Source organism: Periophthalmus magnuspinnatus, chromosome 11 (genome assembly GCF_009829125.3).
Source record: "Periophthalmus magnuspinnatus isolate fPerMag1 chromosome 11, fPerMag1.2.pri, whole genome shotgun sequence".
Classification (NCBI taxonomy): domain Eukaryota; kingdom Metazoa; phylum Chordata; class Actinopteri; order Gobiiformes; family Gobiidae; genus Periophthalmus; species Periophthalmus magnuspinnatus.
Window position 1 is genome coordinate 11,276,323 of NC_047136.2, and position 16,582 is coordinate 11,292,904.

Consider the following 16,582-nt stretch of genomic DNA (forward strand, 5'->3'; position numbering starts at 1 on the left):
TGCTAAATTACTCCAGTGCTAAAACTGTCCCAAAAAGAAAAAAATCTCTATAATTCTGTATTTTCTCTCATTTCTTCAGGCTTCGGAGGGAGGGCTACACGGTGCAGGTCAGCGTCAACGACTACCTGGACATCTACTGCCCGCATTACAACATCAGCCAGCGGGGGACGCTAGAGCGCTCAATGGCAGAACAGTACATCCTGTACATGGTGAGCTACAGAGGGTACCGCACATGTAACCCCGGGCTCGGCTTCAAACGGTGGGAGTGCAACCGCCCCCACGCCCCCCACGCTCCCATCAAGTTCTCTGAGAAGTTCCAGCGATACAGCGCCTTCTCTCTGGGCTACGAGTTCAACGTGGGACAGGAGTACTACTACATCTGTGAGTACTTTTGTTTACAACTACAGACTTTTGGGCGTCCATGTTGTTATGAGAATAGAACATTTGAACGCTATGTCTGTAGAAATGTAGCATCAATAATCAAATTTTTTTTTTTTTTGACCAATACACATGTGAACAAACATTAAAGTGTCACATGCATTTTATAAAGTCACAAAAAAACAGTATCTCTGAGTTTTAGCGTAAGTAAATCAACCATCTGTTTAGTGTATTACGAGTTGTCATAAATATTACCTCATCTAAGTAGTTTTACAATTGTTTTGAGCTATATTAGAACTAGTATAAGACTTAACAAAACTATAAAACTCGATTTGTGTTAAAAAACGACATTTTATATTGTATATTTTGTATATTTTCTCTATTTTTGTGGTATTGACATCAGCATTAAATTCTATCTGTTCTATCTAAATATCTATCAGGTTTATCTAGTATAGCATTCAACTTTAGTACTAGACTATACTATAAATACTACTACTAATACTACAATACTAGGGATGCACCAGTGTGATATGAAAAATTTGATCTATTTACTGTTCATAGTTGGCCCAGAAAGTCTTTATGTCTCATGTAACCACAGAAAAAACTTTGTATAGTTAAAGAACTGCTACTTAATGCATTTGGATCAGTTTTGTCTTATTTTATTGTTGTTTGAAGGAAATAAATGTTGTTTTCAGTCTCTGCGTTGGTATCAAACTTACTATCGCATCCCTATACAATACCAAGCGTTCTATATGGTCCTCATAAACGTCCACTACAGATGGCGTGATGTAATTACTTTTGTGTACACGGTTGTAACTTAACTCTATGTAAATGTTTCCTTTTCGTGACGTTGCTCTAATAGTGCTGTGTAGTATCTGATAGAATGTCCAAGGCCTCCTGTTTGGTTTAATAGCACATCCATAATGCGCCGGTAAAGCACAATGTATAATGACGGTAGTAAATAGAAGGAGGAGTTTAGCTGAGGACAGACCCGCAGCAGCCTGTTGTTCCCAGAGCGGCCTGTGGGGGGCAGGAGATTGACATGTCTGTGATGGTTATGTGTGTTGTCTGTTTTAGCCACGCCCACTCCTCACCACGGCCACAGCTGCCTGAGACTGCGGGTGTACGTCTGCTGCTCCACTGGTGAGAGTCACAACCCCGCACTCGCTCCTCTTCACTTCCACTTTACACACCTGCTGTTACACTTTCAACAACTCTCTTTTGTAATGAACCATTTTGTATGCACCGTGCTTCTCTGGGTTGTGTTGCTTTCTACCAAAATGATTGCAGAAGGTAAAAATAATAATATTATTCATAGTAGATGCATTGGCTGGCCGATATTTGCACTTTTCAGCGTATCAGCTATCGGCCTAATTTCACCAGCACAGGAAAAACTCGAAATAATGCAGACTACAGGGCCTTTTACTCTTCCTCTCTCTCTATCATTTCTGTCTGTGTGATTCTACCTCTGCCCTGCTGTGTACAACATCCACACAAAAGCTGTTCAAATGGACCTATCTCCTCCTGAGTCTCTCCTGACCACTCTGCTCTCCTCCTCCAGTGTCTATCTTCTCTCCTCTCTGCATCCTGCTGCTCAGTATATAGCTGGTGTTATTTTTACCCACCAGCCCCTCTCTCCTCTCTCCTCTCCCTGCATCTTTTTATCCATCCCTCTCTGCGTCCCCTCCTCTCTCTCATTTCTCTCATCTTCTTTTTCTCTCCCTGACTGTTTCCTCCTCTCTCTCTCCTTTACTCTCCATCCTTCACACCGTCATCTTCTGTTCTCTCCTTAACTCTCCTGCCCCCTCCCTCTCTTCCTTTCTCTCTCTCACTCTCCCTTCTTTCTTCCTTTTACTCAACTACTTTTTCACTGTTTTTTTTTCTCTTCTTATTTCTCCTCTCTCCCTCCCTTCAGAGGTCCGGGTGTTGTTGAAAATCCTCACCCCTCCTCACCCCCCTCTTTCTCCCTCTCTCGTCCTCTCTCTTCCCTCTCTCTCCCTGTAGGCTTTTGATCATAGGTCCAGGTGTTGAAACACCCCCCCGTCTCTCTCACTCACTCTGTGTCTGTCTTTCTCTCTCTCTGACTCTGTCTCTCTCTTTCTCCCTCTCTCCTTCTCCCTTCCCTCTCTCTCCATGTATGCTTGTGATCATAGGTGTTGAAATCCCCTTCCTCTCTGTCTCTTTCTCTCCCTTCCTCTGTCTTTTTTTCTCTGCCTTGTCTCTCTCTCCCTGTAGGCTTGTGATCATAAGTCTGGGTGTTGAACTCTCTCTCTCTCTCTCTACCTCTATCTCTCTCTTCTTCTCCCCACTTTCTTTCTCTCTCTCTCTCTGTCTCGCTCCCTCCATCTTTCTCTCCCTCCCTCTCCCCCCTCCCTGTCCCTCTCTCTCTCCCTCTCTCTCTTCCTCTCCTCTCTGACTTTCTCTCTGTCTCCCTCTCTCTCTTGCTCTGTCTGTCCCTCTCTCTTTCTACTTACTCTCTCTCTCCCACCCTCTCCCTAGGCTCTTTTGATCATAGGTCCGTGTGTTTAAATCCTCTCTCTCTTTCTACTCTCTCTCTCGCTCTCTTTCTCTCTCTCTCTATCTCCCTTTCTCCCTTCCCTCTCTCCCCCTGTAGACTCTTTTGATCATACATCTGTTTGTTTAAATCCTGTCTCTCTCTCTTTCTACTCTCTCTCCATCTCTCTCCCTCTCCCTCTTTCTGTCACACTCTCCCTCCCTCTCTCCCTTCCCTCTCTCCCCCTGTAGGCTCTTTTGATCATAGGTCTGTGTGTTCAAATCCTCTCTCCCTCTCCCTCCCTCTCTCTCCCTCTCTCCTCCTCTCCCTTCCCTCTCTCCCCCTGTAGGCTCTTTTGATCATACATCCGTCTCTCTCCTGCTCTAACCTTGTCAGTTGTGATACATCCAGAGTGAGACACATCACCTAAACTCCAGCCCCGTCTCAGTGTCTCAGACATGTGTCCACTGCTGTGAGCTCCTGAAGCCTCCATTTACACATTTAAACTTGAATAGGTCTGTTTAGTGACGTAACTAACCCCCAACCTTTACTCCGCAGAGGTCAGGGTAACACTTTACCAGCAAAAACGCAGCTTTAGACGTTTTTAGAAATATATAAGAAGTGAGAACATTTGTAGTACAGTTTTAGATGGATTTATTGGTAACAGCCTCAGTCGACTTGGCATATTTGCTTTGTCTGTGGTTTAAGTTTGGCCTGTACAAACTATTTTTTTATTAAATTGCACTATGTAACTTTTCTAGTGGGGGTCCACCATTTGCTGGTCTGGTTGTTGCTTTACTTGGAATGCAAGTCCACAGTTTGGCATTACATGTCTATAGGTGATTTATTTCATGACTGCTGTTTGTATTCCTTAAAAATACCTTGAAATATATTCGGTAAAACTTGTAACTTGGCCTGATGTCACCTCATGCTTGTCTCCATGGAGATAGATAAGTTTAGTGCCATACTGTGGGACTTTTAGGCAAAGGGGCAGGACTTTGGTTAGAAAAGTTACATAATCCACCTTTAAGGGCTGCTTATTAGAATACTTTAATAGCATACTCTAAAGTGTGCATAGTTTGGGCATTTCTGAGTTTAAGTGGACGTCAATAGTTTTGGGGGTATTCTTTTGCTGGTCTTTCTGTCACCTTTAACATCAAACACTATGCTCTGCTATAGTGGTCAGAGGGTTTGATGGTCAGAGGGTTTGATGTGTCTAGCCAGGTTAGAAAAAGCCAATACCATGAAGAATATACAGTAAATCAGATACTCAACTATAAACCCTGTTTATATTGTCAGAGGAAATTGTATCTAAAGTGGGTTACAATGAGATCAATGAGTAGCACTGCCAAAATTGGATTTCACGATCAGGCTGGACCAGAGGCACATCGACCGATATAAATGTTCTATCTTTCATTTTCTCTACCCCATAGAAAACATCTTTTATGTAGTTAAATCGCCATGCTGAGAAATATCAAGATCTAATGTTTACATCCACTTAGCAGCCCCAAAGCTCTCGCCTGCATCGTTTACAAATACTGTCTGAATCTGCTGTCTAGACAAACATAATGAGGCTTCCTCTTCACTTCATTCAAATGCGTTTAATGCACACTCTAGATCCACATCTATATTAATTGGGTGTCAGGGCACACTAACCACTTAATGTTTGGTAATAACTGTTTACTATTTAATGATGCCTCAAACACATTTAAAGTTTGTGTCATTTTAATGATGTCTTTCTTTCTTTCTTCTCATATATATATCTATATGATCCTCCGGGGCTATGTTTACATCCAAAAATCTGATCATTATCTGATTTCTAGAGTTATTAGATTATTGAAGTGTCATGTTCAGTTACATCTGATCTGAGTAATCTGATTTCTTTCTGACTGCTCACACCTGCGCTGGAAAACATTTAAAAATTCTTTGCTCTGATTGACAGAAAGATGTCATTAGGTGTTTTTAGATCAGATTTCTGTTGTGCATGTAAACACACACCAAACATCATTTCAAACTATTGGATTATGTAATTATAGTAGTTACGTGATTTTTCCTGTGTTTTTTGCAGTTTCTCAGTCTGACGATGACTCCAGTCAGACTTCTCCTGACTACACAGACCGGCCTCACATCAAAATACACAACCTCGGTGAGTGACAAATGCACCAATCATTGTGGACAGAACCATTTGCTTTAAACTGTAAGGGAAACTCCAAGGGCAGAGACTGGTTATGACTAAAAGTTTTCAGGGCTGTGTAATATGTCTATCTATAATATCCCGTATAAAGTTAAATCCACTTTAGATTCTTGTTATGGGCTTTTTCATGAATCATGCTTCTATTCACTAACACCAATGTTCCCTCTAATTTTTCACGAGTCTGAGCAAACACACAAACTCCCTGAGCGGTCCCATGGACCCCTGTGAGCGACATCAGACGTGTGCACTGTGGTCATGCTGGAATCACATCCATCCAAGTTAAATGGTTTATTAAAAGAATCAAATTACTGCATTTACATTTCTGTTATAAGACTTTTAATTAAGTGCTTTAGCCACATACAATGAAAATGACAAAAATCTTGCTCATGACCTGTGCAGTATGTTAATGCTATTGGAAGTATAAATATTTAATTTTAACTATGGCAAAACATGAGCTTCCAACCAAACCAAGACAACTGTAAACTCCAATGTTGAAAACACACTTAACATTTTTATGATAAAGCTCTGACTTGTATTATGAGTATAAGCCATTGTGTGAAGCTTTTGCTGTGACTGAGTGAGATTGTCCTACTGTGTCTGGGAGACAGTCCGTTAACTCTTTTTCTGTATATGACACGATCATTTGATTTTTTACAACTCATAAACTAGTGACAGTCAATGACCAACACACACTGAGAGGAATCTCTATCTGCACAGCTGCTCTATTACTGTACATTTACATAACATATCAAAACACAATATAAAATGTGTATTTGTATATAAAATATATTCAAAACAAGTTGTATGGGCCAAAATAAATATATATTTACAAACCACACACTGCAAACAGTGAATAAACACACACACTTCAAAATGTAAACAAACACACACTGGAAACTATGAACACACTGTACAAGATTGTACAGTGTGACAGTCATTTTGTGACAGTGGCTCAGTGGTTAGAGGTTGGAGGATCGAGTCCCGCTCAGACCAACTTCCGTCATTGTGTCCTTTGGCAACAGACACTTTGGCATTAGCTAATGCTAATGATTACGCATGATATATTTGACCGACAATTAAGTCAATAGCAGAATAAACCACACTTACCGATCAGGAACAGCATCCAGTCCATCAAATCATAAGGTCCCTCTACTCCTCAGTCCACCATGAGATCTTCACTCGGTTGAACCGCTCCGGGTCCGAGATGCCTCTAGTTTAACTTGTACAAACATCCACAGTGTCCTCGGTCGCATACTTCGTTTGTTTTGTCCGTTTCGTCATGTTTAAAACGCAAAACTGCTACAAAACAGTGCGCCCGAGGGCGGGCCGTCGGAACATTAAGGGGATAAACAGCACTTAGCATCATTAGCATCATTAGTCTTCACTCCACATCGGCCACATCGGCTAAACCTCTGGTAGCGGCGCATGAGGACGCCTGTCAATGACGTTGATAAGCTGCGCAGATACGTCTGTGAATCACATAATTGTGTGGAGCAGGTCGTCCCCGGTCACACTCACTGACTCACATTGAAAAATAGCGCAGAATGAATTGTTGTGTGTTTATTTTATTTTCAATTCCGGTTCGATTTTTTTGTGCGCAGCACAGATTTTCTGTGCGCAGCACAGATTTTCTGTGCGCGGAGACCGTGTCAGCAGTGCGCAATTGAGCACGCGCGCAGCTTAGAGGGAACAGTGACTAACACTATGTTATTTTTTCGTCTATAACCACAGACTAATGCTTACGTGATCTCTTAGAATACATTCAAATGCATGGGTATATGGATAAATGTATGCGTGTGGCTTCAATTCACTTTATATTGAAAACTTGTCACCCCTCTCTCTTTAATTGCTGCAGTGACTGTCATCATTTTGGTCTTAAAATGTTCATATTAACCCGCTCTACATGATCCTGTTGTTTTTATTTCGCTATTTTTATTTTGTTCCAAGTTATGAGCATTAATAACAGACAAATCAGACACGTTCTTTCCCTGATTTTGCTCCCGGTAGGTTCGATTGACAGCGTTACTAAGCGTCCCTGCTAAACCAGTGGTCTGGACAGGAAGCGACGTTACCTTCAACAGCCTCGCTCCGGATTGGCTCTCTGGTTGCTATGATACTTGCGGTCGAAACTCGGCTCCAAATTCGCCCGTGTAACCTCTAGCCTCGATGAGTTTCATTTGACTGGAGCTGAACACTATGCAAAAGTCTATTGAGAAAAAAAAAAATTCTCTTCAAAAACTACTCAACTAAAGTGCAAAACATTGACATACCACTTACTTTTCTAAAATCCTCCATTTCCACTTAATCTACAGCAACCAATTATCATTCCATCGCGTACCCTTTTAGTCTCCCTTTTCTTCCATTGTTTGTCCTTACCTCAGCAGCATCCTTGACTCTTGCTTCCTCGCTCACTTATGTAACGTGTAAAACCATTTAACCACTTAAAGCATGACTCATCCTTTTGTTGCACCATCTGTGTTCATTTCTGTCTGCGTATATGTTTTTACAGCACGTTTTTATACTGGGATTATGTCTTTAAACGAGCATAACCACGGGGAACTGTTGAAAAGATGAGAGATGGGATACTTTTCTATTGTAAAACCCTCTGCAGAACCAGGTGACTGCTCCGGGTCAGTGCAGGTCTTTGGAAGGAGTGAGGTTGCCGTGTTTGCTAAAGTCAAAAGCAAGTCGAAGAGCAAGTCAATTGTTCGGTTGAGTGGTTACATAAGACCAGTATTTTTCTTCCTTTTCTTCGCTCTGCGTCTCAGACAAAGACACTCGTGGAGAATCATTTAGCCAGCGTGTTCCTCTGAGCCAGGAGCAGTACAAGAGCTTTGGAGGCTGTGACCATGGCCGCACAGAAGAGCCCTTAAAACCACCTGCCGAGAGTCCAGCTGGAGAGAAGGGGGCAGTTTAGAGCAGAGAGATCAGGCAAAATACAAGATACTATTTCTTCTACAAATCCCCCTACCAGTATCGGCTTCATAAGAGGTTTCTTCAACTGCAACTAGAGAAACTGTCCCCACATAATAAAGAATAAAGATGCAATATGTAACTTTTTCTAGTGTACAGCGGTCCCTCATTTATCGTGGAGGTTACGTTCTAAAAATAACCCTCAATAAACGAAATCTGCGAAGTGCTTTATTTTTTACAATTATTATATATGTTTTGCAGCTGTAAAACCCCTCACCACACACTTTATACACTTTTCTCAGACGGGCATTAATGTTTTCTCACATTTTTGTCTTGTTTAAACGCTCTCAAAAGGCCAAAGCGTTTCTGAAATTTGTCGGTGCAGAATGTTTCATCGACATTGTGGGTCTGGGAGAAAACTTGCAAACACAGCATTTTAGAGTCACACTGCGATCGAACATTTACGTAAATTTGATGCATTGTGTACTGTGGAGGAGACTGATGGACAATGGTGTACAGTCCCTTAGCCAATCAGGAAGCAGAACTAAAAAAAATCTGTGAAACAGTGAGACCGCGAAAGGTGAACTGCAAGGGACCACTTTAACCTGTTTGCCTGCTAGAAGATGTGACTCCTGTGCTTGGAATGTTCCACTGTATGACATTAAACTTATCTATCTTGCACAAATCTAATCTTTAACTTGGCCTGGGTTTGGATTAACCGTCTGCTTCTCTGTATGGATCTAGATAACTAATAACTAATGCTATGCTGTGGAACATTCCAGGCAGAACAATAAATTACATAGAGCATCTTTAAGTCTATATGTTTAGCAGTAGTGTTTGTGTCAGTTTTTGTTTTCTCGATACAACTTTGGAAAGTGTTTTACCAACAGCATTCATGTGAAAGTAATGTACAAAGATTTATTTCACAGCTTATTTCTTTTTCTTTTCATATGTATGTGTCTAGAGCCATACCAACACTCCCTGTCTGTCAAAATAGCAGATTCTTCACGTAACACTCAGTGGCATCCAGTGGTGGAATGCAATGAAGTAAAAGTAGTAGTACAGTGCTTAAGTACACATTTTAAGTGGATATTTTTACTACATTTGAGAACAGGTGCAGAACATTCTGTACTTTTTACTCCACTACATTTTTGAACAGGACAGGAAAGTTAAAGTATTTTTATTATTGTTTGAGACCTGCTGAAATTTTTAGCAAACAACAGCCAGAAAAAGTGATTGATTTGATTGTTTCTGTTTGTCAAAATTCAGCACAAATCTTTATCAAAATCACTATATTTGAAGCTTTAGTTGATCTCAAAATCTACACGAAACACTTACTTACTTTTTACTCTTTAAGTACATTTTTAAACAGGTACATTTATACATTTATACATACTTAAGTATATTTTTCCATGTGATACTTTTACTTTTGATGGAGTATTTTTTTTGCTCTAGTATCTCTACTTTTCTCAAGTTAATATTGAGTGTTTCTTCCACCACAGACGGCATCTGATTTAAAGTATTTCATTTCGAGATACATCGGGGAAGATATAGTTTTGTCAACAAAGTTTACTTTACTTTTCAGGGCCCATTTATTTCCAAAGCTGTACATTGTGAAAGTTGGAGGCACTATAGTCTGAGGACAGGTGGAGAAAGCACACAAAGCCCAGCGTGGAGATAGAGCACAGATAAAAGTGTTGGAGCAGGGGGAGACGGTGGTGGGCGAATGGCTCAACACAAACTGCAGCTTACGTAGATTTTCATTTAAACCACACTGGCAGGGGATCAGAAAAAAGCACTGCCGCTAGCGTCCTGCTGCATTTGGATGAATACATTTGGAGGAAATAGAGAGTCACACAGACGCAGGTTTAAACAGGCTCCGAGCTGATGGACCGTAGTGACCGCTGTACTCCTACTCACTGCCCCAGCCTCAGGAGCAGACTGTTCGTGTGTGTGTGTGTGTGTGTGTGTGGATGTGTGTGTGGATGTGTACTCCTTTCTGCTCCTGTATTATTAGACATACAGTATACGTCAGATTTACGGTAGTTATGCAACACACGGTTTATAGATTAGGTCATTGTTTATGTGGTTTAGAGACTGTCTGAACCTAAACGGACACGAGTCTATACGACATAATAATAACTTGAAGCTGGGAATTATATAATTATTTTCAAAACATGCACAGATTTCTTTAGTATATATATTTCTTGCTTTAGACTCAGTTGTTTAGGAAGTAGAGCCTTGCCACCTTGCAGTTTGTGGTTTGATTCCTCTCACATTACATTAGTTCACGGCGCTATTGTGTCCTTTGGCAGCATACTTCACTAACTATAACTACCCCTGCTGTTGTATCACTTTATCTTTCCATCGGTATGTCCCTGGATCTGCTGTATATATAGATCTCCATATGTTTCCTTGTTTTCTCTTGTCCTTATGTGGCCTGAGATTGGCTTAGAGCTTCTCACACAAGAAACACATGTTTGCCTGGTTATGTTTAACTTTAACTTAACATTCTTGCCACTGCCATCAGAAACGGTGCCAATTATACACAAAAAACACAAAGACTAAAGCACTTTTTCATTATTTTAAATTCCTTTATTAATAGTGTCATCTTTGTATGGACCTCACTGAGCTTTAATCCTTGCAAACAGTTCATTATCTTATTTTATCTTAACAAAAAATATACTTTTTTACACATTTTGGCTCACTCCGCCGTCATAAACCATTGTCTATGCTCTCTATTTTCTGGTACACAACTCTTTCTATCATTTTTCCATGTACCAAATGCTGCCCACGTCTCAAACTATTTTGCTCTGAACAATCTGCAGTTACGCTCTCAGCAAGCTCTTATATATTTTCAATGGCTTCTACATCACCACTACACGCTCAACAGGCCAATAGAAACGCACTAGAAACTGCTGAATTCATTTTGTGTTTTTGCACAAAGAGGATGAGTCCGTATCTGAGGGCACGCCGCTATAATAAATCTAGAGTTTGCTTTTGTTTCTCACTGGTTTAGTTCCCTCCCAGGCCGCAGCAGGTGTTACTGCGACGATGCTCTATACTTTACAAAGGTCCAAAGTTCATAAAATGGCATTTGCAAGAGCTTTAGCCGACTTTACAGTTTGGTGTAAAGCTTAACCGCAGACCACTGGGTTTTAAAAGCAGGTGCACACTGTTTTTGTAGCTTAGACTGTGCCCTTTGGTCTGCTTCCCTATGCAATCTGTTCGAAATGATTAAATGTTGTGCGAGGAAGATGTAGTGCAGTGGTTTTCAAGCTGTGGTGCCGGGACTGTAATATTTAAACCAGATGAGGTGTAAAGAGACAGCTAGTGAGTTTAAGGCTTAGGACTTGGTAAGTAGACATGTCAGCAATGCATGGAATGAGTATGATAGATTTGTAAGGGAGTATTTCCTTATCTGAGAGAGAGCAGGGAAGACTTCATATAGAGATTTAGTACGCATATACCTGACATTGCATATGGATATCTTGAGAGGTGATTGGCTGAAATGTAAAGCTGTGATTGGCTGAGAGGGATAAACGCACAGGAAAAAGCATCTTGGTTAAATTTATGCATGAACCTTGGTAAATGGTCATGTTTTTATGTAGCACTTTTCTACCTTCAAGGACCATTTCACACACATATTCATACGCCAGTGTACGCAGACACTGGGGACGATGTGTCTTATCCAAGGACAGAACAGCAGCATTAATCTGTGGGTAGCTGGAATCACACCGCCAACATGTGGGTAAAAGGATTTGACTGCTTTACGAATTATGTCGAGAGTGAGATTTGAACCATCAACCTTCGGACTAACTCTAGCAGCTGAACTACTGTCGATGTTGTGCCTTGATATTGACAAAGGCATTGGTCCAAATTTATTATCATTAGCACATTTCTAAAAGCAACTAAAGCTAATAAATGACTATTCCTTATATTTTGTAAAAAGCCATTGGAAGATTTGAGTATCATTCGTATAACATGTATTCGTAAATCATTTTTTCAATCAATTTTTTTCCCATTTACACAATTTTGATCAATGATTGGAGCAATAATTACAATGATTCTACCGCGTTAATTCAAGCCTCTGCATTACACACCTGCTCCTCTCGTCTCCTCTCTTTACCTGTGCCATTCATCCAGGGGTATTAATAGACCCACCACAGGCCGATTGAAAGCCTGCTCCGTCTGACCTGCTGTGCCGTGAACTGCGCGTGAAGGGTGCCTCGTTTCATGTCCGTACCACCTCCTATCCCCGCTCTAAAGTTAGCACAAGGAGATGTATCCAACAAGACAACCTCCAACCCCCCCTTTGCCATAACCGTGTATTTCGCTGTGAAAAGGCCCTAGGGTGCTGTCTGTTGTTATAACACATACACTGCAGAATCAAGCCTATTGGGAGATGCTGAAATTGATTACTCCATTTGACGGTGTTAGCTGTGATGTTACATGCTACATACTGGACATCACATCGGCTTGTTTTGGCCCGAGGCTGCAGATGACCTCCATATCCACCTCTTAGTGTCCGGCTATTAAAATACAGAGGATGTTCCACCATTGACTAGTTTGTTCTAGCGCTACAAATGCTATCTTTAATGCTGACAATACAACCATCTCATTTTGTAGGTAAATCCCATTATCTTTTTGTGACTCTAACCCACACAACACATTTTTGCGCAATAGAAACACACTCTCCCACTGAAATCCCACATTATTTTTAGCAGTTCTTTTTTATTACAGTTATGTAACAAGAACGTTGGTGATTTCAAGGAATTAATAGAATTGCGTGGAATAATATTTGGTCAGATACATATTATATATTATAAACTGGGAACAGCACAACGTACATTCTGAGTGAGTTCATCACCTGCTTGTCTCCGTATAGATGTTATTGCTTTGCCCAGAATGTTCAATATTAAACACATGGAACTCCACACAAACAAGTGACCCTATCCAGGCCAGGTTGCAGGTCACATCTGTGGAGAGGCGAGCCCCTAATAATCATTGTTTTTCAAGGTATTTTTGTAATGCCATACTTTAAAAGACCCATATTACGCAATTTTTTTCTGTTATATTGTTGTTTCCTCATTTCAAACAGATCTGGAGTTGTGTTTTGTTTCATTCACACATGTTTAACACACAAACCTTGCATATTTAGGCTTTTCTCAAACAGAAAACACTCCACCTTGTAATACAAGAAGGTGCTCCACTGTGTTTTGAAACTCCATACAACAACACTAGCATCATTTGTATAATTTCAGACTTGCCGCATGACATCACTAGATGGAACAGAGTATTTTTCACCTTGGAGATGTAGACAGACTAATAATAAAGGGTTACTCAAACGTGTGAACGCAACAAAACACAATTCCGGGTATGTTTTTGATGAGGTAACAGCATTATAACATGGCTTAAAGCTCATAAGAGTCAATTTTGTGTAATATAGGACCTATAACATTCCAGGCATAGCAGTAACTTCTCCATGAAGACAAGAAGACTACAGACTCCCTACCAGAAAAGTTACATAGTGCATCTTACAATGGATAAGTGTTACCAGTTCAGTTCAGGAGTTGCCGTGCCTTGCCCAGAGATGCAACGGCCGTGTGCAACGCCTGCAGCAACCAGCAATCTTTGAGTTAGTGGGTGTATGCCCCTTCCCACGAAGCCACTGCGGTCATAATTGATAATAATTATAATTTATAGAAGTGATTACACCCCATGTTCACTTACAAACAAATGTATGTTATTACTTGAGCAGGTTCGGTCAAGTTGCATTTTCATCTCAGGTTTATAAACAAGGAGTTCCCCTGACTACTTGTGCGTCACTGTCTTATCCGTAACACTTCATTAGTTGATATTTATCTGCAGTCACACAGTACAGTTTTTGGGTTTTTTTTATGTGTGCAAATCATAGACTGTATATATAAATGGACATAGCTAACCTGATAGCCACTGCGTTCCAAATAGGAAGTGATTATGGGCTCCAATTCACTTTACACTAGAAAACTGTGGCCCCTCTCTCTGTAACTTCTGCTGTCAGACTCATCATTTTGGTCTTAAAATGTTCATATTAACCCATAATCCTGGTATTTTTATTTGTTTATTTGGTTTTTTTGTGTGTCCATAACTCAAGATATGAACATTAATAACAGATAAATCATGCCCCTTCTTTCCCTGAGGTCGCTCCCAGTAGCGTTAGCAACAGGTTTGATTGACAGTGTTGCTAAGTACCCGGTCCCTGCTAAACCATGTATAGCACAATTCGAACACAAAGTAATTCAAAGTGCTTTACAAAATAAGAAAGACATTAAAATAACAATATAACAAATCAAAACATAAATAATCACAAATAATCATCATAAAATTTACATTAAAAGAAAAGAGTGCAGAATAAAAACCTTTCAGTCATATACACAGCTAAACAGAACCGTTTGGAGCCTGGATTTAAACACTGTCAAAGTAGAGGCCTGTCTCACATCTTCAGAAAGACTGTTCCAGGTTTTAGCTGCAGAAAACTGAAACACCGATTCCCCATGTTTAGTCCTCAGCGTGCGAGATAGTTCACACGGCACTAACATGTCGGAGATGTACTTTGGTGCTAGGTCATGGAGAGATTTGGAGAGACCAAATATGGAACTTGGCTCGAAATTCATAGCTATGACTTCTAGCCTCGACAAGCTTCATTTGACTGAAGCCGAACACTGTGGGTGACGTCACACTCACTTAGTCCACTTCTTTATACAGTCTATGGTACAAATGTATACCAATCTCTTTGTGGTCCGCGACCTGCTTGTCTCCATGGTGATTGCTTTGCCTGAAACATTTATCAACAACTGGGTGATGCTACAGGGCCATCTTACAGGGCAGATCTGTGGAGAGTTGTTATACTTCTAAACCATGAAAATATCTATAATAAAACAAATGCAAGACAGAGGTGACAAAATAATGCCATAACGTGAATCATTCCAAGCAAGGCAATAACATCTTCATGAAGGAAAGTAAATGCCCTTATTAACATACAAAAACTGACTCACTACAAATACTAATCTATAAATCGTATCATATTAACAAGTTTCAGTCCAATTTGTGTCATTTTGCACTGAAATTCACAAAACTCCTCCTATCCTGGGCCATGGTGTGTCTGGGCGATCACTGTGGATATTTAACTCCAGTCACTGACGTCACTTCTTCAATACCACACATTCTCTCTCCTCATGTCCCGCCTCAGGCCTTTAGTTGATATGCAGCTTTCTTTCTATCACTGGTCTAATGTTATCGAATCTGGTGCCATGACAACAGACACCCAAATATTCAGACTGTACAATAACAATAACATAGTTGTTTCTCTGTTACGTGGACTAGACCAGGGCTAACCAGAGCGATGGGATGCTTCAGCTTAGACAATGCAATACAAACAAACATCAGCGTCATAAATCTTCCGTTGTTCTGTTAGTAACTTTATCTTATGACTCATTTCAACTTCTTAAGAACACAAACCACGTAAGAGCTTACAATTCGTGTGCATATATTGAAATGAATCTAAATGAGAGGATTAGTTTACAGTTTTATGTTTTTAGAATTGATGAAGTTTCCAAGATGCAAAAGTTTTGTAATGTGATTTTAATAGACCAACATAAGTCACAGTGGAAAGTTTTTTTTTATTCTTGCGTAATGACATTATATATTGTACAATGCATTTTCTGCTGCTATTTGCTGCTTTTAAATTCACTTAACCAACACAGTTTAAAAGTGCACTCTCCTGTTGTTCTTTGTCTCTATGTGAGTGTTTTGCTTTACCTGGAATGTTACTGTACGCTTTTAGTCTTATCTATGTTGCATTTATTCAGTTATAAGGTGTTTTTGTTGCTAAAAAAAAAAGCATTCTTAATATGAGCAGGGTCTTCTCTCCACTGATCTGACCTATACCTTGACCTGGCCCAGTCACGTGCTTGTTTCCATGGAGCTACTGCTTTTAAGGCCTTATTGTGAGGATTTTAGCAAAGCAATCATCTCCATGGAGACAAGCAGTTGCCGTGACCCCACCAGAAAAGTGTCATAGTGCACTTTTAAATTGAATTCACACATTTAAAAAAAAAAAAAAACGTAATCCGCCTTGAACGCATTTGTAGATTTTCTGTCCCCTAATGCGTTTTGTTTAATCAATGGAAAGAACATATTATTTTGGGATGATTGAAATCTCTCAAGTAGAAAGTCGCCATTAGTGTGAACAGAGGAGCAGAGGAAAAAAATCAGAAACAAAAGTGCGTTCATTTAGTTATCTCTGAGGTACAGCCCCGTGTAACTCTGATACTCATATCGGGGGATTTGCTTACAATTATCTCATGTCTCAGTATGCACAAAGGATATCCACGTTACCTAAAAAACTGCAGGAACCCTAACTCTGCAGTGAACCCAAATGTGCCAGAGTGTACTTGGCTTCATCAAACACTACACAATATGTACTTTACACAACTTTCTTTTTCTACAGAGACCAAATTGTTGCTTTTAATAGTAAAGTACCATAACACAGTTTATTTTGCATAGGGCTGCATATTACTGTTTCAGGTGACATTACCACTTTTTAGACCTGAAACGTTTGA

The 16,582-nt window shown here is 40.2% G+C and overlaps 1 protein-coding gene across 1 annotated transcript in view; it reads left to right on the plus strand.

Annotated features, from left to right (window-relative positions):
• The window catches only part of efna3a (ephrin-A3a), a 112,046-nt gene that overhangs the window by 92,299 nt on the left and 3,165 nt on the right, over nucleotides 1-16,582 (plus strand). Inside the window, exons 3-5 of the mRNA XM_055225297.1 lie at nucleotides 80-381; nucleotides 1,456-1,521; nucleotides 4,941-5,018. Of these exons, the coding sequence (XP_055081272.1) occupies nucleotides 80-381; nucleotides 1,456-1,521; nucleotides 4,941-5,018 (446 nt within the window). The remainder of the gene's footprint in view (nucleotides 1-79; nucleotides 382-1,455; nucleotides 1,522-4,940; nucleotides 5,019-16,582) is intronic.